Source organism: Cetorhinus maximus, unplaced genomic scaffold (genome assembly GCF_964194155.1).
Source record: "Cetorhinus maximus unplaced genomic scaffold, sCetMax3.hap1.1 HAP1_SCAFFOLD_718, whole genome shotgun sequence".
Taxonomy (NCBI): domain Eukaryota; kingdom Metazoa; phylum Chordata; class Chondrichthyes; order Lamniformes; family Cetorhinidae; genus Cetorhinus; species Cetorhinus maximus.
Window position 1 is genome coordinate 124,624 of NW_027596660.1, and position 20,488 is coordinate 145,111.

At 50.4% G+C, this 20,488-nt stretch overlaps 1 protein-coding gene across 1 annotated transcript in view; it reads right to left on the bottom strand.

The window, feature by feature from the left end:
- Positions 1 to 18,776, bottom strand: part of dhx16 (DEAH (Asp-Glu-Ala-His) box polypeptide 16) — a 38,045-nt gene extending 19,269 nt beyond the window's left edge. The window contains exons 1-13 of the mRNA XM_078535870.1: positions 18,636 to 18,776; positions 15,708 to 15,912; positions 14,217 to 14,428; positions 12,847 to 13,015; positions 11,757 to 11,813; positions 9,993 to 10,247; positions 8,519 to 8,740; positions 7,098 to 7,286; positions 5,598 to 5,708; positions 4,376 to 4,491; positions 2,504 to 2,714; positions 1,200 to 1,298; positions 199 to 351 (exon numbers count right to left, since the gene is read on the bottom strand). Of these exons, the coding sequence (XP_078391996.1) occupies positions 199 to 351; positions 1,200 to 1,298; positions 2,504 to 2,714; positions 4,376 to 4,491; positions 5,598 to 5,708; positions 7,098 to 7,286; positions 8,519 to 8,740; positions 9,993 to 10,247; positions 11,757 to 11,813; positions 12,847 to 13,015; positions 14,217 to 14,428; positions 15,708 to 15,905 (1,992 nt within the window). The 5' untranslated portion in view covers positions 15,906 to 15,912; positions 18,636 to 18,776. The remainder of the gene's footprint in view (positions 1 to 198; positions 352 to 1,199; positions 1,299 to 2,503; positions 2,715 to 4,375; positions 4,492 to 5,597; positions 5,709 to 7,097; positions 7,287 to 8,518; positions 8,741 to 9,992; positions 10,248 to 11,756; positions 11,814 to 12,846; positions 13,016 to 14,216; positions 14,429 to 15,707; positions 15,913 to 18,635) is intronic.
- Between the last annotated feature and the right edge of the window lie 1,712 nt (positions 18,777 to 20,488).

The following is a 20,488-nucleotide window of genomic DNA, read 5'->3' on the forward strand; positions in this document are numbered from 1 at the left end:
AAAGAGTGCCTATAATTTTTGTTATTGATACAATCATACCCCAGAAGGATATTTATTGAGCTATCATGTCCCCATGCAACCATCAGTGACATAGGCACATTTCAGATGGATCCTGGCATTCTATACTTCAGCAAAAGGGAGTTTCCATGAAAAGTGTCACGTTAAAACGGTCTTATTGGAGGTATGCTTGCTCCTCACCTTCCTAGCACCTGACGGGGTCGGCTCAAAGATCTTGGCCTGCATGTCTGAGGGAAGGTTGGCGTAAATGGGCAGAACCAGCAGCTCAGCGATCTTGGAGCCCAGTCGACGGCATCGCTCCTGCAACATTTCGCAAGTGGTCTCAATCTCCTCCTGCACAGGAAGCAAAGCGGTCAGCACAACTAAACTCTGCGGTTCACACAAACCAAACGAGGCTGGGAGTTCTGCGGCGAGTAACTCACCTCCTGATCCCTCAAAGCCTGTCCATCGTCTACAAGGCATAAGTCAGGAGTGTGATGGAATACTCTCCACTTGCCTGGATGAGTGCAGCTCCAACAACACTCAAGAAGCTTGACACCATCCAGGACAAAGCAGCCCGCTTGATTGGCACCCCACCCAAAAACATTCACTCCCCTCCACCGCCTGCGCACATTGGCAGCAGTGTGTACCATCTACATCACTGCAGCAACTAACCAAAGGTCCTTCGACAGCACCTTCCAAACCCGTGACCTCTACCACCTAGAAGGAAAAGGGAAGCAGATGCATGGGAACATCACCAGCTGCAAGTTCCCCTCCAAGCCACACACCATCCTGACTTGGAAATATATCGCCATTCCTTCAATGTCGCTGGGACAAAATCCTGCAATTCCCTGCCTAACAGCACTGTGGGTGTACCTACACCACATGGACTGCAGCAGTTCAAGGCGGCGGCTCACCACCACCTTCTCAAGGGCAATTAGGGATGGGCAATAAATGCTGGCCTAACCAGCAACACCCAAATTCTGTGGACAAAAAAGTGAAAAAAAAAGCAAACACTGGATAGTCAATGGGCTGCCAGGTCTGATTCAACACAACTAATGCAGGAACCAGGATTAACAGCATAATATTGGGTGTCAAGGAGCACCAAGTATGACTCACCACCACTGACGGGCACCAGCGGGGACAAATCCAGTCAACATGTGGGTTCCCTGCATAAATTGCTGACCCATGACCTTCCTTACCTGACCAGTGAGGAACACCAGAATGTCACCAGGAGCTTGAGTGACGTGAATCTGTAGGACGGAAACCACGCAGGCTTCCAAATAGTCCGCTTCAGGGGCCTAAACAAAGAGCAACAGGGTCCTGTCAGTCAACAAAAATCTACTTGAGCAATTCAGAATTTTCTATCACTTCCTTTCTGAGAATCAGCAAGATAATCAACCTTGGGCAGGGAGTCCAATGTACCAAGGTCCTCATATGCTATCTATGCACACAATCTGGTGCAGGAGTGAAGAACTCAACTGATTTTTATCCTCCTCAGCCCTGTGCTGAGGCCATTAGTGGCAAGCTAACTGCTGCTCCACCTGATGAGGAACTCAGGCACAGACAAGTGATCTGCCCTGGGATCTTTCTAATCCACTGTTAGTTCAATTAGGAGTCTGAAAATCAAACCGCTGATGAATCACCAAGGATTCAGCACAACAGGGAGGCCACACTCTGCTTCCATGTGGATGACCCTATTTAGACATTCTTGCAGCGCAGGAGGTCATTTGGCCCATCGTACCCATGCTGGCTCTCTGAAAGAGCTATACAATTAGTCCTACTCGTCTGTTCTTTCTCCATCCCCCTGCATGTTTTGAATTCCCTCTTCAAAGTTATGACTGAGTTTGCTCCCGACGCCCTTTCAGGATCATTCTGGATCACTGCGACTCGCTGCATAAGTAAATTTCTCAGTCTACTCTGGCTCTTTTGCCCAAAACCTTAAACCCTCTGGTTACTGACCAACCTGCCGGTGAAGAGTCACCTCTTGATCTACTCTTAACAAAATCCTTCACGATTTTGAACACCTCGTGGACCATCTCTTCACAAACCTCCGTGCTCTAAGGAGAACAACCCCAACTCCTCCAGTCTCTCCACGTAACTGACTGCTTCATGACTGATACCATTCTGGTAAATCCCGCACACTCTTCAAGGCCTTGACATCCTTGTCTAAGCGCAGGGAATTTAAACACCAGTCACCCAAAGTCAAGGCTGACGGACAGCCCAACCCCTGCATGTGTGTGTTGGGTTACTCCCGGGGTTTAACACCAGAACAGAGCACTTTTCTGCTTTTTTGGTCAGCTAGTACTAACCTGTTCAATAGGACTTGGCACAGTTATCTCTTGATAACAGTTCATGAATGTACTCAGAAGCCCAGCCTGAACACTACCTGCACCTCTGGGTGTGAGCTGTCCGATTTTATACGGAGGACCCCAAATCGGGGGAGGGGGCAATAGCCTCGGGTTCACCTTTTCCGAAACGCCTCACACCATCCCCGCCCTTATACCTTTGTGTAGTAAATGTCGACAGGGAACCGCCGTCCCGGGATACGGAAGATTGGAGCATCGTCGAAAAAGGTTGAGAATTTATCTGTGTCCAGCGTCGCACTCGCAATCAGGACTTTCAGGTCAGGGCGGAAGCGAGAGATGTCTTTAATCAGCCCAAAGAGAATGTCAGTATGAAGAGTGCGCTCGTGGGCTTCGTCGATGATCACAACACTGTAAAGATGCAGACACCCACATCAACCAGCACCCTGTGAACAGGCAAAGGCTATCCAGCACTACATGAATATAAGTGCATTACCCAGCATCGTGTGAAGATGAGCACGTTACCCAGCACGGCGTGAACAGGCACATGTTACCCAGCACGGCGTGAACAGACACACGTCACCCAGCACCGCGTGAACAGGCACACGTCACCCAGCACCGCGTGAACAGACACACGTTACCCAGCACCGCGTGAACAGGCACACGTTACCCAGCACCGCGTGAAGAGACACGCGTTACCCAGCACCGCGTGAAGAGACACGCGTTACCCAGCACCGCGTGAAGAGGCACGCGTTACCCAGCACCGCGTGAACAGGCACACGTTACCCAGCACCGCCTGAACAGGCACACGTTACCCAGCACCGCGTGAACAGGCACACGTTACCCAGCACCGCGTGAACAGGCACACGTCACCCAGCACCGCGTGAACAGGCACACGTCACCCAGCACCGCGTGAACAGGCACACGTTACCCAGCACCGCGTGAACAGGCACACGTTACCCAGCACCGCGTGAACAGGCACACGTTACCCAGCACCGCGTGAACAGGCACACGTTACCCAGCACCGCGTGAACAGGCACACGTTACCCAGCACCGCGTGAACAGGCACACGTTACCCAGCACCGCGTGAACAGGCACACGTTACTCAGCACCGCGTGAACAGGCACACGTTACCCAGCACCGCGTGAACAGGCACACGTTACCCAGCACCGCGTGAACAGGCACACGTTACCCAGCACCGCGTGAACAGGCACACGTTACCCAGCACCGCGTGAACAGGCACACGTTACCCAGCACCGCGTGAACAGGCACACGTCACCCAGCACCGCGTGAACAGGCACACCTTGCCCAGCACCACATGGAGACACACATTACCCAGCGCCGTGTGAACAGACACACCTTGCCCAGCACCACATGGAGACACACATTACCCAGCACTGCGTGAACAGACACACCTTGCCCAGCACCGCGTAAAGAGACACACATTACCCAGCGCCGTGTGAACAGGCACATCTTGCCCAGCATCGCGTGAAGAGACACACATTACCCAGCACCGTGTGAAGAGACACACATTACCCAGCACAGCGTGAAGAGACACACATTACCCAGCACAGCGTGAAGAGACACACATTACCCAGCACAGCGTGAAGAGACACACATTACCCAGCACCACGTGAAGAGACACACATTACCCAGCGCCGTGTGAAGAGACACACATTACCCAGCACAGCGTGAAGAGACACACATTACCCAGCGCCGTGTGAAGAGACACACATTACCCAGCGCCGTGTGAAGAGACACACATTACCCAGCGCCGTGTGAACAGGCACATCTTGCCCAGCATCGCGTGAAGAGACACACATTACTCAGCGCCGTGTGAAGAGACACACATTACCCAGCACAGCGTGAAGAGACACACATTACCCAGCACAGCGTGAAGAGACACACATTACCCAGCACAGCGTGAAGAGACACACATTACCCAGCACCACGTGAAGAGACACACATTACCCAGCATTTTATTGAGAATGATGTTCATAATTTGTTGCTGGAAAAAACTCCTCCTAAGATACTTGAGATGTTGTGGGATCTTTTGTGGGAACCTTTCTCACCTATATCCAGCCAAGTCAGGCTCCGTGAGGAATTCGCGCAGTAACATCCCATCTGTCATGTATTTCAGCACTGTCCGTTCTGACGTGCAGTCTTCAAACCGGATACTGTACCCAACCTGGGAAGTTACAATTATAGGGTTCAGATGGCTACCTGCATTAATGCTCACAACACGTGAATTGGAAACATTCGAGCAGTAACTGCTCCTTTCATTACGCTCAACCAATCCTCCCTTTGCTATTTTTCCCCAGTGATATCTCTCTCCAACAGCTAATATTCCCACTCATTTTCCCTCCATCATTATTTCGGATTTGGAACAGGAATAGGCCATTAGGCTCTTGAGCCTGACCTGCCAATCATTCAGATTAAGCCCATTTTTCTCCTAACTCCATTTACCCTTTTTGGCTCATTAATACCTTTGGCACACAAAAAAATGTCTGCCTGTCACCGTTCCCAGCCGCTGCCTGTCACCAATTCCAGCCGCCGCCTGCCGCCGTCCCCAGCCGCCGCCTGTCGCCATTCCCAGCCGCCGCCTGCCGCCGTCCCCAGCCGCCGCCTGTCGCCGTTCCCAGCCGCCGCCTGTCACCGTTCCCAGCCGCCGCCTATCACCGTTCCCAGCCGCCGCCTGTCACCGTTCCCAGCCGCCGCCTATCACCGTTCCCAGCCGCCCCCTGCAACCGTTCCCAGTCGCCGCGTGTCATTGTTCCCAGTCGCCGCCTGCCGCCGTTCCCAGCTGCTGCCTGCCGCCGTTCCCAGCCGCCGCCTGCTGCCGTTCCCAGCCGCCGCCTATAACCGCTCCCAGCCGCCGCCTGCCACCGTTCCCAGTTGCTGCCTGTCACCGTTCCCAGTCACTGCCTGTCACCGTTCCCAGTTGCTGCCTGTCACCGTTCCCAGTCACTGCCTGTCATTATTCCCAGTTGCTCTCCTTAATTATTATCTTTGCCCCTTTACTGTCTCCATTCTCAGTCATTGCCTTTCATTATTCCAAGTCACTCTAACCCTTCACTATCTTCAGTCTTAGTCACTACTCCCACACACTCCTCATTGTTATTGACGTTTACTGTCCCTCCCCTGTATTTATTCCTGGTCACTCTCCCTTGCCCTTAGATGGGCCACTAATTCTTTAGGTCAGTACTGCTCCTGTTCCCGAGTTACGCTGTTCTTGGCTCTGCTCTCTCAGTAGCTTCTCTCAATATTCCACAGCTACATGGCGCGACAACTTACCTCATTTCCCAGTTTGACCCCGATCTCCTGTGCCACTCGGGCTGCGACACTCATGGCCGCCACTCGCCGAGGCTGCGTGCACCCGATCTTCATCCCCCCGGCAGTGTAGCCCTGCAGAGACAGCATGGAAGCTCAAGGCCAGCAGGTCAGGGAATGAAAGCAAAGTAAAGCTCCAATTCAGTGCTAAAAACAACCAGCTCAGCACTGCTACTCAACCAAAGCTGCGGATAACACAGGCCACATTTTTAACCTGACCTAATCTGTCTATTGAGACACTGAGCGAGTAGGGTGTGCCCAATTTAAAACCCAATTTCATTCTCCATTGAAGTCAACGGCAATCAAAATTGAGTAGAGTGTAAATCCGGCAATCCACAAGATCCCATGGGATTTCCACCTTGCAATTTAAGTTTTAATCGGCCCAATATTTCAGCGAGTGGCCAATCTACAGAACGGGCTCCCGTGGGAGACGGAGGTAGGGGGCGAGCACTCAGCATCGATTGATTCTGTTTGATGAATTTTTCAAGCAAGCAACATTTCGGGATACAGCACACAAGTAATTTGAGGCAAGACATGTGGTAAGTATAGCAGGCCTGGGAGGAACAGCTGACTTTGTTTTCCAAAGCTCTCCACCACTGGGGTTTTATTCTGGACAATGTCCGAGACTGTTGCAGACAAGCTGATGGAGAGTGACTGCTGTGATCAGCCGACAACTCCATTATCATTATATCGAGCAACTTCCAGTTTGGGAGAAGGTGAATAGCTGAACCTTGGCCTCTCTTCATCAACAATTCCTGTGTATCACAATACTGTGTCCCTCCCACTGTCACACACATTGAACACAGTGCTTTCCCGCTGTCTCACAGGTTGAAGACAGTACTGTGTCCCGTCTGCTGTCTCACAGGTTGAACACAGTGCTGTGTCTTTCCCGCTGTCTCACAGGTTGAACACAGTACTGTGTCCTCCCACTGTCTCACAGGTTGAACACAGTACTGTGTCCCGCCTACTGTCTCATAGCTTGAACACAGTAATGTGTCCCTCCCACTGTCTGAGGTTGAATGGAGTGCTGTGTCCCTCCCATTCTCTTTCAGGTTGAACACAGTACTGTCTCCCTCCCACTGTCTGAGGTTGAACAAGTAATGTGTCCCTCCCAGTCTCACAGGTTGAATAAAGTACTGTGTCCCTCCCACTGTACAACAAGTTGAACACAGTACTGTGTCCCTCCCACTATCTCACAGGTTGAACACAGTACTGTGTCCCTCCCACTGTATAACAGATTGAACACAGTACTATGTCCCTCCCACTGTATAACAGATTGAACTCAGTACTGTGTCCCTCCCACTGTATAACAGGTTGAACACAGTACTGTGTCCCTCCCACTGTCTCACAGCTTGAACACAATACTGTGTCCCTCCCACTGTATAACAGGTTGAGCACCATATTATGTCTTCCACCCATTCTACCCAATGCACCGAGTGGCTCCCAACCCGAATGGATGCTCACCTCCTCGTACAGGTACTGGGGGATCTGCGTTGTTTTGCCAGATCCTGTCTCGCCCTCAATGATTAGGATCTGGTGCTCAGTGATGGCCGTCAGCAGGTCCTGGCGGTACGGGAAGACAGGCAGGCTCCTCCTCACCTCCTGAAGGGACAACTTCTGCTTCTGTGCCTCCGACAACTCGGCTTTTTCATCCTGATGAGGAAAGGCAGGTGAGGGAAGTGTCACTCAGGAACGAGATGATAGCGTTTCTGGATCCCCGACACTCCACATCACACTGGAACATCCAGGTCCAGTTTGAAATTTAGGTACTCTGTTCTGAAACGTGTAGCTCCGCAAGGTCAAATAACAGAACCTTTTCGCTTTCTCTATTACTGGACGTTTATCTGTGACGCTGTCCTTGCGCACATATTACATTGGCTCCTGGTCACCAAACGTCTCAACTTTAAAATGCTCACCTTTGTGCTTACATCCTTCCATGGCCTTCGCATGACCCCACCATCAACCCCCCTATCCACCATCTCCAGCCCTACAACCCTCTGAGATCTGCAGAATTGCACTTAAGGAGAAGGTAGGTAAGCACACAAAGGAGAAAGGAATAGAAGGTTATGTTGATCGAGATGATGTAGGGTGGGAGGAGGCATGTGTGGGAGCAGCTGGGCTGAATGGCCTGTTTCAGTGTTGTTAAGTTCTGTGTATTTGACAGGCTGATGAATGAAGGTGGATGACGGACCTTTTTAAATTCACTGCTGGGATGTGAGCATCTCTGACAAGGCCAGCTTTTATTACCCATCCCTAATTTCCCTCGAGCCGATGGTGGTGAGCTGCCTCCAGCTGCGTGGCCTGTTATAAATTTGCTGCTCATTCACTGAGTAGGGGAGGAATCTGGAGTCAGTCTTTCCGTAACATAGGTTTATCCAACAAAACCTAGATGTAGGCACAGACTCCCTTTACCTTCCCCCCACACAGGCAGAAACCGGTTCTTATATATACTTTAGAATAATGCCCTTACCTTTTCCCAATTAGTAACATTGCTCCCACTTACAACTAGAGCATGCACTTCATTGTGACAGGATTGCAACATGAACATGGCCTTACAAGGGCATTTTTCAGGGGACAGTTAAGAATCTACCACATTGCTGAGAGTCTGGAGTCACAGGCAGGCCTAGGCCAGGTAAAAATGGCAGACTTCCCTCCCCTGAAGGATATTAGCAAACCAGATGGATTTTTATGGCAATCAGTCGTTTCATGATCCTTATTGATGAGACAATAATTTTATTCCAGATTTATTAATTAAATTCCCCCAGTTACCACGGTGGGATTTGAAGTCATGTCTCCAGAGTATTAGTCTGAACCTCTGGATTACTAGTTCAGTGACATTACCACTGTTGCTACCGTGCACCCTCTATTCAGCATAGCTGCCCTACCTTGGTCACGGTCCCTTGCATGGTCACAGAGGTCACAAAGTCAATCATCTCATCCTCCTCCAGCACAAACTCATACTCTTTCTGCTTGTTACGCTCCCTGGCATCCCGGGCCCCGAACTTCAGCAGCGCTGCGTCCATGTGCTCCTCCTCCCAGCGTTTCTGCTCATCCCGTGGGGCATGTTTGTCGTCCGCCTTGGGCTCCTCATAGCGATCTGGAACTTTCTTTTAAAATACAAAGAAAACGCCACTAAACAAATGAAAGCTGTGTTACAGGACAACGGAGCGGAGCCAGAAAGAGGCAACAAAAAGTGAAAGGCAATCGATAGTCAAACACGTTGCAGGGGGAGCAACCAGCTTACAAACCGCTACAAGCCAAAATTCAGAGAGAATAAGCCGGGGGACAACTTGACACAGCGCAAAGCAAAATCAGGGTCAGAAGGCTAAAATTCAGGTTTCGCCCCAAGACTTAGATACATAATCCAGACCAACAATGCTGCCATGCTCACAAAGATATTGTCGCGCTGTGCACGCTCCCCGTGTACGCGGCACCGCGCACACTCCTTACGAAGCACATTGCCAGCATAGCTCACCGTACACGTGCCACCAGCACTCTTAAGATGAAAGCAAAACACTGCGATGCTGGAAATCTGAAACAAAAACAGAAAATGCTGGAAAAACTCAGCAGGTTTAACAGCATCTGTGGAGAGAAAAACAGAGTTAACATTTCGAGTCTATCTGACTTCTTTAGAGCTAAAGAGAAGTAAAAATGTGGCAAAATTTACACTGTTTATGGGGGGTGGAGCAGGTGAAGCTTGATAGAAGGCTAGAGAAGGCACATTACAGCCTTCCAGACTTAACATTGAGTTCAACAACTTCAGACCATGAACTCTCTCCTCCATCCTTACCCCTTTTTTATCCCCTTTTTTCAATACTCATTTTTATTTTTTCATTTTTATACACTTATTTTTATTTCTATTTATTTTCATTTTTATTCATTGTTTTATCCTATTTTCAATTCCTTTTCCCACCGCCATCCCCTCCCCCAACCCCACCCCCACAAGGGCCATCTGTCACTTGTTCATGTTGTTCTTTCGAGAGTGCTTACCCTTGTCCTTCTATTATCACATTCTGCTTTTCTGGCCTTAATGCCACCATCAGCACCTCCTTTAGCCAGTACCACTCCCATTGACACCCCTTTGTCCATGACATCTTTGACAATCTCTCCTTTGCCCCCACCTATCGCTGGCCTTCTATCCAGCTTCACCTGCTTTACCCCCCCTTAAACAGTATAAATTTCACCACATTTTTACTTCTCTATAGCTATGAAGAAGAGTCATACGGACTCGAAACGTTAACTCTGTTTTACTCTCCACAGATGCTGTTAGACCTGAGTTTTTCCAGCGTTTTCTGTTTTTGTTCCACCAGTACTCTTGCTGCGTGCCAGCCCTCCCACCCTTTGCTAACCCGTACCTACCTTGTTGCGGGACTCCTCAGGCATGTAATAGCGGTTGCTCTGTTCCTGCTTCTCTTGGTCTCCTGCCGCCTTGTACTCCTTGGCCAGGTCACGCACTTTCTTCTTGTAGTCCAGCTGCTGCTTCTCCCGGGCACTGAGATCACTCGAGGAGAACAAGTACTCGTCATCCAGGATTTCCGCCTCCAGGTCCTCCAGTTTCTCCTGCTCTCGCTTGCCCAAGTAATCCCATCGTGACTTCTTGCGCAGCTCCGGTATCTAGAAGGGGCATTAGTAACATTGATCAGATACTTGCAATGCTAAACAGCGGACAGCTTTACACACACTCCACGCCTCACACACATACATATTCCACGACAGTCCAAGGAGGACTTCATTTATCTATCTTTTCCTACTGCTTGTGTTACAAATTTCCTGCTCCTTTGGGAATCTTGCACTCACCAGTGAAGGGAAGCTCATATTGGAGAATGGAACTTTCTTCCATTTCAGACGTACACTGACGGCATCAAGGGGACTGAATGAATCAGATGCAAGTGTCCCATTAAACAGTCCCAGGACAAGTACAGTAGACAGCAGAGCTCCCTCTACAGGAATGCAGTAAACTCTCTTGGATCATTTGCAGTGTGGGTTAAATGTAAAGCTCTCTCTACACTGTGCAATCAAAGACTCCTGGGCCAGGTACAACACAGGGTTATGTACAGAGTAAATCTCCTTCTATACTGTCCATCAAATACTCCCAGTGCAGGTGCAGCACGGGTTAGGCACAGAGTAAAGCTCCCTCTATAGTGTCCCCATTAAACACTCGCAGGACAGTTACAGTACGGGTTAGATATAGAGTAAAGCTCCCTCTACACTGTCCCATCAAATGCTCCCAGGACAGGTACAGCACGGGTTAGATAGAGTAAAGCTCCCTCTACACCAACCCCATCAAACACTCCCAGGACAGCTACAGCATGGGGTTAGATACAGAGTAAAGCTCCCTCTACACTGTCCCATCAAACACTCGCATGACAGGTATGGCATGGGTTAGATACAGAGTAAAGCTCCCTCTACACTGTCCCATTAAACACTCCCAGTGCAGGTACAGCACGGGGTTAGATACAGGGTAAAGCTCCCTCTACGCTGTCCTATCAAACACTCCCAGTGCCAGTGCAGGCCCGGTTAGATACAGAATGAAACTCTCTCTTACATTGCCAAACATTTTGCCTCAGGTCTGCAAGGACATTACATACAGACTGAGTGGGTGGTTTCGCCACTTCGGCCATCCTGTGGCCTCTGAATGTGACACGGCTGTCGAGTCGTTGGCAGTTCTGTGCCTCGGGCAGTGGACCTCAATGCTCATTTCACATCGAATCCCTTCCGGCCATCAGACAGAAAATGCCTTCCACTGCAGCTTGTCTTTGGGAGGTGAACCCGGAGTGCAGAGATGGATGGTCAGTGACTAACCTGCTGAGCCAGCCAGTGCCCACCTCATTGCTTAATAAACTAAACTGGCCATGTGACTGAAGATCTACTTCCCCACCTATGGGGGAAAGCTGCCACAGAACCACGCTGGGCACCTGGAAGACAGCGGGAATGAACGTCACTGAGGCGGGCTGAGGTCACTCATTCTTTCCGATTCTTTTACACAATGAGAGCACGGAGCAAGTGTAGCCACAGGCCCTGACTGCAGCTGACTGCAACATGCGCAGTGGCAGCGTTAAGCCTTGCAGAAAGGCGATGATCTCCAACTACCTGACTGAAAGCCAACAGTACTGCTTATCGTACCATTGCCCGCCGATCCTCCTCTCCCATCTTCAGCCGTTTCTGAGCTTCTTCATAAGCCTGGAACAAAATAAAGCAGCAAAGTCCCTCATTAACCATATAGCTAATGCTTTTCACATTTATACACCCATACCCCGTTCTGCAACCTGATACCCTAGAGTACAGCAAGTAACTCACTCCCAGATATTCATTACTCTACACATAAGCCATCTGAGCCCCTCAAGTAGATTCCAGTCTGTAACTCATTCCCAGGTGTCCATTATTCTACCTATAAACCAGTTGAACCCCTCGATTAGATTCAAGTCTGTAACTCACTCCCAGGTATCTATTATTGCCAATATTATCCACATTAATCCACGTTCATATATAGCACGTGTTTATAAGGGACACAAGGTCATGAACTGACAAAACTCTTGACCATGGGCCAACTGAAGCTGTGTATAAATATATGCTATTGTAACTGCTTTTTCGAGAGATTCTGCAGCTTTGAATCTTTCCCTTAGAGTCTTAGTCATAGAGTCAGAGGTCTACAGCACAGAAAAAGGCCTTTCGGCCCATCAAGTCTGCGCCGGTCAAACAAGAACCTAACTATTCTAATCCCATTTTCCAGCACTAGGCCCATAGCCTTGTATGCCATGGCATCGCAAATGCACATCCGAATACTTCTTAAATGTTATGAGAGTTTCTGCCTCTACTACCCTTTCAGGCAGTGAGTCCCAGATTCCCACCACCCTCTGGGTGAAAAAATTCCTCCTCACATCCCCTCTAAACCTCTTGCCCCTCACCTTAAATCTATGGACCCTGGTTATTGATCCCTCCACCAAGGGGAAAAGTTCCTTCCTGTCTACCCTATCTATGCCCCTCATAACGACCCTTGCATGGTCATGATAAATACCTTTCTCTGGCCAATTCCAGACTCCGAGTGGTGTTTGTCCCACAACACCCCACATCAGGATAATACTCCAGCTGCTGGTATAAAAGTGGCTAGATGGGAGATAACAATCTGCCATGATCCAATTGAAAGTTGGAACAGGCTCAAGGGGCTGAATGGCCTACTCCTGCTGTTCCTATGTTCCCAGGTTTCTACTCCTACCTTCTTATCAGACCTCTCCAGGATGTTACGCGTTCTGTCCTTGTCCCGTTGTTTGATACGTTCAGCAAAAGCGTCTCGCTCCTCCAGATCTTTCAACCGATCCTTCTCCTCCTTCTCCCATTCTTCTTCTTCCGATCCTGACAGTTTCTGCGGAGATGGGGCTGTTTTCCTGATCACGAAGGTTTAGGTTGATCAACTGGATTCATGCCACACACAAACAACCCCACACCCCAGCATAACAGGCTGCTGATTGGCAGGCAATCCCCTACACCCCTTTGCTCCCCTCACACGCGCAAAGGGTTCAGTTTTGATCTGCATCAGGCCACATGAGCAGAGTGCAGTGTCAGGCTGCCCCTAAATGCAGACAGTGTCAGCCTTTTCCCCCACATAGTATCAGACAGTCCCCGCGCGCCCCGGCCACCAGTGTCATACTGTTCTGTGCCCCCTCCACCCAACCCTGCCACACACACAGTATCAGACCGTCCCCTGCACCCTACCCATTGTCAGACTGCACCCCGCACCTGCCCCCCAACATACACTGTCAGACTGTTCCCTGCCCCACACACTGTCAGACTGTCTGCTACCCCTCACCCAGTGTCAGACAGGTCCCTGCACCCCCCTCCCCACACACATACACACACTGCCATACTGTCCCATGCCCCACACAGTGACAGACTGTCCCGTCTCCCGATTGTCAGACTGCTCCCAGCCCCGACAGTGTCAGACTGTCCCGTCTCCCGATTGTCAGACTGCTCCCAGCCCCCACACAGTGTCAGACTGTTTCCTGCACCCCCTCCCACAGTGTCAGACTACTCTCTGCCCCACACACACTGTTAGTCTGTCCCCACACAGTGTCAGACTGTGCCTCGTCCTCCCAACCACACAATGTCAAACTGTCACCTGTCCCTAAACAGCGTCAGACTGTCCCCCGTCCCCCCAGCCACACACAGTACCAGATTGTTCCCTGCCCCCACACACAGTGTCAGGCTGTCTCCTGTCCATCGTCCCTGCCCTCCACACACGGTGTCAGACAGTCCCCTGCCCTCCACACAGTATCTGACTGACCTCTGCCCCCAGACTGTCTCCCATCCATTCCCACCACCCCCACAACAACAGTGTCAGGCAGCCACACGCCACCCCCACCACACAGTGTCAGACTGTCCCCTAAGCCCCCAAACAGTGTTGGATTGTCCCCTGCACCACCCCCCCACACAGCGTCAGGCTGTCCCCTGCCCCCTACACACAGTGTTAGACTGTCCCCTGCCTCCCCACATTGTTTCAGACTGTCTCCTGCCCTCCTCCCCACACATGCACACACAGGCGCACCATGTCAGGCCACCTCCTCCTCATTCCTCACTGCAGGGACGTACGCTTTATCATCGGAGTCACTCTCCGAAGACGCCGCCCTCTTTTTTCGGATGTGCTTGCGTTTCCTTTTGCCTTTGTGCTGGCTCTGCTTCTCTTCGGGTTCACTCTCCTCGCTGTCCTCCAGCAACAAGTAAGTCCGATTCTTCTGCTGGATGGCAAGAGCCTCTCGCTCGACAGCTCGCGACGCCTTCTCGACCTGCTGCTTCCTGGGGATCTTGCCGAGGAAAGACAAGAGAAAGTCAAGTCTGCACACGAAATCATCAATAAACCAACAGAACACAACACAAGTTATACAGCACGGAAAGAGGCCCTTCGGCCCATCACATCCACGTCAGTTATCAAGCTCCAATCTACTCTAAGCCCATTTTCCAGCATTTGGCCCGTAGCCCTATGTGCTATTGAATTTCAAGTGTTCAACTATATACTTCTTGAATGTTGTGAGGGTTCCTGCCTCTACCTACCCCTCAGGCGGTGAGTTCCAGATACCCTCCCAACCCTTTATGTGAAAAGTTTTTTCCTCAAATCTCCTCTAAACCTCCTGCCCCTTACCTTAAATCTATGCCCCCTGGTTATTGGCCCCTCCACTCTGAAAAGAGGTTTCTTCCTATCTACGCCCTTCATAATGTTGTACACTTCAATCAGGTCCCCCGTCAGCCTTCTCTGTTCCAAGGAAAACAACCCCAGCCTGTCTCGTCTCTCTTCATAGCTGAAACGCTCCAGCCCAGGCAACATCCCGGTGAATCTCCTCTGCACCCTCTCCAGTGCAATCACATCCTTCCTATAGTGTGGCAGCCAGAACGGCACACAGTCCTCCAGATGTGGCCTAACTAATGCTTTATACAGCTCCATCATAACCTCTCTGCTCTTGTATTTAATGCCTCGAATAATAAAGGCAAGCATCCCATAAGCCTTCTCAACCACGTTATCTACCTGCCCTGCTGCCATCAAGGATCTATGCACATGCACACCAAGGTCCCTCTGATCCTCTGTACTTCCTAGGATCCTACCATTTATCATGTACTCCCTCGCCTTGTCACCCTTCTTGAATAATGCTACCGCATTAGCTGCCCTCCAGTCCTCTGGTATCTCTCCTGTGACCAGAGAGAATTTGAAAATTAATGTCAGGGCCCCTGAAATCTCCTCCATTGCCTCCCACAGCAGCCCGGCATACATCTCATCTGGGCCTGGGGATTAATCCACTTTTTAGCCCGCTAAAACCACGAATACCTCCTCTCTCTCAAGGCTAATTTGTTCAAGTATATCACAGTTCCCCCTCCCTGATTTCTATACTTACGTCGTCCTTCTCTTAAAAAAAGGTATTGGCAATGTACTGTCCATGGAGTGGGGCACCTTCAAGCCCAGCCGAGAGGGGAAGGCAATGCCCAATGGGGGGATCCCAATACACCTTGCATCACCCTTCGTACCCCAGTACCCAGACTTGAATCCCCGATAAAAGACGCCATCAGGCTTCCTTACGAATCCCCATATCCCACCTTCGTCCAGAGCTCGCTGGCAAACAGTTGGACTTTCTGTGTGATGTCAATGGTTCCCGTCTCCTCCAGGCGTCGGATGAAGTCCGGCACGCTGCTGCTGCGCTGGGCTGTGCCAATCAGGAACTGCGCCACGTACTTGTCGCTCAGCCCCAGCAGCTGGTGAAGCTGGTCGTTCACCCACTTCTCCAGCGAGCCCATGGCGTCTCTGTAAACAGGAAGCACACAATCCAATCAGTAGCTATAGGAGAAGCTGGGGGGAATCTGTGAGCTAATATGGATAGGTGGCCCGCTGGGGGACGAGAGACAGAGAGAGAAAGAGAGGGGTAAGTGGTGATGACTCAAGGAGTCCGAGCAGACACTGGGGTAACGCCGGGGAATGGGGCGGGGGGGGGGGGGGGGGGGGGGCTGCGTGGAAGAGAAATTGGTCAATGGGGGCTCGGGGTTAATGGAGACCCTGGTTAATAGGGTTCCAACCTCGGACGGCCCGCTTCTACCTCCTACCCAAAATCCACAAACAGGACTGTCCCGGCAGACCAATCATGTCAGCCTGTTCCTGCCCCACGGAACTCATTTCTTGCTATCTTAACTCCATTCTCTCTCCCCTTGTCCAGTCTCTCCTCACCTACAGCTGCGATTCCTCTCACGCCCTACATCATATCAAATATTTCTAGTTCCCCGGCTCCAAACGCCTCCTCTTCACCATGGACATCCAATCCCTCTACACCTCCATCCCTCACCAGGATGGTCTGAGGGCTCTCCGCTTTTTCCTCAAACAGAGGTCCGAACAATCCCCATCCAAAACTACTCTCCTCCATCTGGCTGAACTTGTTCTCACACTGAACAATTTCTCCTTAAACTCGTCTCACTTCCTCCAAATAAAAGGTGTGGCTATGGGTACCCGCATGGGCACCAGTCATGCCTGTCTCCTTATGGGGTATGTGGAACATTCCTTGTTCCAGTCCTACTCCGGCCCCCTCCCACAACTCTTTCTCCGGTACATCGATGACTGTTTCGGTGCCGCTTCATGCTCTCGTCTGGATCTAGAAAAATTTATTAATTTTGCTTCCAATTTCCACCCCTCCATCATTTTCACATGGTCCATCACTGACACTTCCCCTCCCTTCCTTGACACCTCAGTCTCAATTTCTGGCTATAGACTGTCCACCAATATTCATTACAAGCCTACCAACTCCCACAGCTACATTGACTACAACTCCTCACACCCCACTTCCTGTAAGGACTCCATCCCATTCTCTCAGTTCCTTCGCCTCCGTCGCATCTGTTCTGATGATGCCACTTTCAAAAACAGTTCCTCTGACATGTCTTCCTTCTTCCTTAACCGAGGTTTTCCACCCACGGTGGTTGACAGGGCCCTCAACCGTGTCTGGCCCATCTCCCGCGCATCCGCTCTCACACCTTCCTCTCCCTCCCAGAACCATGATAGGGTCCCCCTTGTCCTCAATCATCACCCCACCAGCCTCCGCGTTCAAAGGATCATCATCCGCCATTTCTGCCAACTCCAGCATGATGCCACTACCAAACACACCTTCCATTCACCCCTCCTGGCGGCTTTCTGCAGGGATCGTTCCCTCCGGGACACCCTGGTCCACTCCTCCATCACCCCCTTCACCTCAACCCCCTCCCACGGCACCTTCCCATGCAACCGCAAAATGTAGCAACACCTGACCCTTTACTTCCCCTCTCCTCACCGTCCAAGGGCCCAAACACTCCTTTCAAGTGAAGCTGCACTTCACTTGCACTTCCCTCAATTTAGTCTACTGTATTCGCTGCTCCCAATGCGGCTTCCTCTACATTGGAGAGACCAAACACAGACTGCGTGACCACTTTGCGGAACACCTTCGGTCTGTCAGCAAGCATGACCCAGACCTCCCTGTCGCTTGGCATTTCAACACTCCACCCTGCTCTCATGCCCACATGTCCGTCCTTGGCCTGCTGCAATGTTCCAGTGAAGCCCAACGCAAACTGGAGGAACAGCACCTCATCTTCCGACTAGGCACTTTACAGCCTTCCGGACTGAATATTGAGTTCAACAACTTCAGATCATGAACTCTCTCCTCCATCCCCACCCCCTTTCAGATCTCCCTTTTTCCAATAATTTATAGTTTTTTTATTAATTTTTTTTTTTACACACATTTTTTTCTTTTCCCTCCTATTTTTAAATTTATTCCCATCCATTGTTTTATCTCCACCTTTCAGCCTATTTCGATCCCTTCCCTTCACCCCACCCCCACTAGGGCTATCTGTACCTTGCTCGTCCTGCTTTCTACCCTTAATTATCACATTCCTTAGATAATATCACCACCTTCAACACCTCTTTGTCCCTTTGTCTGTGACATCTTTTGGTTATCTCCAACTATCACTGGCCCTCTATCCAGCTCCACCTGTCCCCCCCCCCTCCCCCTTTAAACCAGTTTATATTTAATCTCATTTCTAAATGTCTTAGTTCTGTTGAAGGGTCATACGGACTCGAATGTTAACTGTATCCCTCTCCACAGATGCTGTCAGACCTGCTGAGTTTTTCCAGGTATTTTTGTTCTGGTTAATAGGGAACCTGGGTCAACGGGGACTCTGGGATAGCGGGGATTTGGTTAACGAGGACTCGGGGTTAGCGGGGATTCGGTTAAAGAGGACTCGGGGTTAGCGGGGATTTGGTTAAAGAGGACTCGGGGTTAGCGGGGATTTGGTTAAAGAGGACTCGGGGTTAGCGGGGATTCGGTTAAAGAGGACTCGGGGTTAGCGGGGATTTGGTTAAAGAGGACTCGGGGTTAGCGGGGATTTGGTTAAAGAGGACTCGGGGTTAGCGGGGATTCGGTTAAAGAGGACTCGGGGTTAATGGGGACCCAGATGGATTTTGTTTCCACTGATGGGCACTGACGAGCACCGGGTGCATCCCCGCCGCGTACTCACCGTCTTCAACCTACAGGCACCAGAGAAGCCGCCTAGGCCACTCGCGTTTCCCCCAACAACCGCACCTGTGACCTCGCACCTCCGACCCGGAACTTCACCGGCGACCGCTGTTCCAGGCTCCGGTTCCCGGCTGAGGGAGGAATATGAGCGGATTCCGGTAATAGCGCCCTCTCCGTCCTGGAGGGGGTAAAAAATGCTCAGACTCTGTCTACAGCGCCTCCTCTGCCGGGGAGGAATGTGCGCAGACTCCGACCACAGCGCCTCCTCTGCCGGGGAGGAATGTGCGCAGACTCCGACCACAGCGCCTCCTCTGACGGGGAGGAATGTGCGCAGACTCCGACCACAGCGCCTCCTCTGCCGGACAGGCATGCAACGCAATGACCATTTCCAACAAGACACAAGAGAGAATCAAACCATCTCCCCTTGATGTTCAATGGCATTACCATTGCTGAATTCCTCACACTCAACATCCTAGGGGTTATCATTGACCAGAAACTGAACTGGACTAGCCATATAAATACAGTGGCTTCAACAGCAGGTCAGAGGCTAGGAATCCTGTGGGGAGTAACTCACCTCCTGACTACCCAAAGCCTGTCCACCATCTACAAAGCACAAGTCAGGAGTGTGAAGGAATACTCCCCCTTTGCCTGGATGAGTGCAGCTCCCACAACACTCAAGAAGCTCGACACCTTCCAGGACAAAGCAGCCGGCTTTGATTGGCACCCCACCTTCAACATTCACTCCCTCTACCACTGATGCACAGTGACAGCTGTGTGTACTAACTACAAGATGCACTGCAACAACTCACCAAGGCTCCTTTGACAACATCTTCCAAAGTAGTGACCTCTACCACCGAGAAGGACAAAGGCAGCAGATACATGGGAACACCGCCACCTGGAAGTTCCCCTGCTAGTCACACACCGTCCTGACTTGGAAATATATCGCTGTTCCTTCACTGTTCCTTCAAAGTCCAGCAATTCCCTCCCGAACAGCAATGTGGGTGTGCCTACACCAGATGCACTGTAGTGGTTCATGAAGGCAGCTCACCACCACCTTCTCAGGGGCAATTAGGGATGGGAAACAAATGCTTGGTGAGCATCTACCAAAATTCTTTAGATTTTGGAATGGTTCCTGCAGATTGGAAGATAGCAAATGTCACTCTACTGTTTAAGAAGGGAGGGAGAGAGAAAACGGGCTACTACAGACCTGTTAGCTTTAGGGGGAAGATGCAGGCAATGTGGTAAAGCCATTGAACTACTAATCTTCAAATCCCATCATGGAAGCTGGTGGAATTTAAATTCAAATGATAAAAATCTGGAATACAAAGCTAGTCTCAGTAATGGTGACATTAATTGTTGTAAAGACTTATTCGGTCCACTAATGTGCCTTAGGGAAGGAAATCTGCTGTCCTTACCCGGTCTGGCCTACATGCGACTCCAGATCCACAGCAATGTGGTTGACTCTTTACTGCCCTCTGAACTGTGGGCAACAAATTCTGGCTTTGCCAGTGACACCCACATCTCATGAAAGAATAAAGAAAAAAGTACATCAGTAGGAGGGAAAATGCTAGAATCTATTATAAAGGTTGTGATAAATGGACACTTGGATAATAATGATCTGATTCATTATAGTCAACGTGGATTTATGTTTGACGAACCTTTTGGAGTCTTTTGAGGATGTTACTAACAGAATTGATAAAGAGGAGTCAGTGGGCATAGTACACTAGGATTTTCAGAAGGTTTTTGATAAAATCCCCCACAAGAGGTTGGTTAGCAAAATTAAAGAACATGGGATAAGAGGTAACATACTGGCATGGATTAAGAATTGGTTAACAGGCAGAAAACAGAGAGTAG